The sequence below is a fragment of the Coturnix japonica genome, chromosome 28 (genome assembly GCF_001577835.2).
Source record: "Coturnix japonica isolate 7356 chromosome 28, Coturnix japonica 2.1, whole genome shotgun sequence".
Lineage (NCBI taxonomy): Eukaryota > Metazoa > Chordata > Aves > Galliformes > Phasianidae > Coturnix > Coturnix japonica.
This window is the reverse complement of record NC_029543.1, coordinates 2,982,594-2,983,595: the sequence shown is the minus strand read 5'-3', so window position 1 is coordinate 2,983,595 and position 1,002 is coordinate 2,982,594. Positions and strand designations below refer to the sequence as shown.

General features: G+C 67.9%; 1 protein-coding gene across 1 annotated transcript in view; it reads left to right on the top strand.

Moving 5' to 3' along the window:
• SSBP4 (single stranded DNA binding protein 4) overlaps nucleotides 1–1,002 on the top strand; it is an 8,794-nt gene that overhangs the window by 3,202 nt on the left and 4,590 nt on the right. Inside the window, 2 exon segments of the mRNA XM_032441056.1 lie at nucleotides 667–756; nucleotides 929–999. Of these exon segments, the coding sequence (XP_032296947.1) occupies nucleotides 667–756; nucleotides 929–999 (161 nt within the window).

Sequence of the window (1,002 nt, the reverse complement as noted above, 5' to 3'; positions counted from 1 at the left end):
CCCCCGTGACCCACAGCGGGGACCCCCCGACGGCAGCACGGTGTGAGCCGTGTCCTGGATGGACCCATCCATGTCCCAGGTGTGGGACCCACGTTCCCTGCGCTCACGTCGGGGATGTCCCCGCTATGGGGACGTGGACCCCCCTCCCGTGGCTGCGGGCTGAGCCCCCTCCTCTCAATGGGGTCCCCCCAGGTGGTACCGGCCCCACTGAGCCCCCCCCGATCCCCCTGCAGGAGGGGCAGCGCCTCCCCCCCCCCCTTCTTGTCTCCCCCTCCTCCTCCTCTCCAAATTGAATCCAGTTGTGGCAGAGACAGCGCAGGGCCGAGCGGAAAGGCAGCGCATTCCTCCCTGCTTAACAGCTCCCCCCGGAGCGGGGCTGGCAGGAGAGAGGGGCCGGGGCCCCCTGCAGCCCACCCTGCATCCCCCCACAGCCCCACCGACCCCACAGCCCCCCCCCACAGTCCCATTGCAGTCTATGGGTGAGCATCACCCCTGTTCTCCCTATGCTGCTCTCTAACATGGAGCCCCAGCAGTGGTTGGGGATGTGGGGGGGGACGTGGGGTGGTAGATGGGATGGTGCCCCCCCAGCCCCACATGGCAGCTCCCTGTTGTGGGGTGCTGACCCACAGATGGGGGTTGCAGTGCTGAGCTCTCCTCTCCCCACAGAGCGCAGCGGCGGCTCCCAGCCCGGTGATGGGGAACCTTCCCCCCAGCGATGGCATGGCGGGGGGGCCCATGGCTCCAGGCTTCTTCCAGGTACAATATGTGGGGGGGGGATGATGGTGCTATGGTTGAGCTGCTTGGGCCACACATATGCATAAATAGGGGGCCTGGGGACCCCTATGCTGCAGCCCCCAACCCTGGGGGGGGTGCACTGTGTGATGCCCCCAACCTCCCCCCCCACCCCCTAACTCTGTCTCTCCTTAAGGCCCCTCCAGGCTCGCAGCCATCTCCGCACGCTCAGCCTCCTCCCCACGCCCCCAATGCCCCCATGATGGGGCC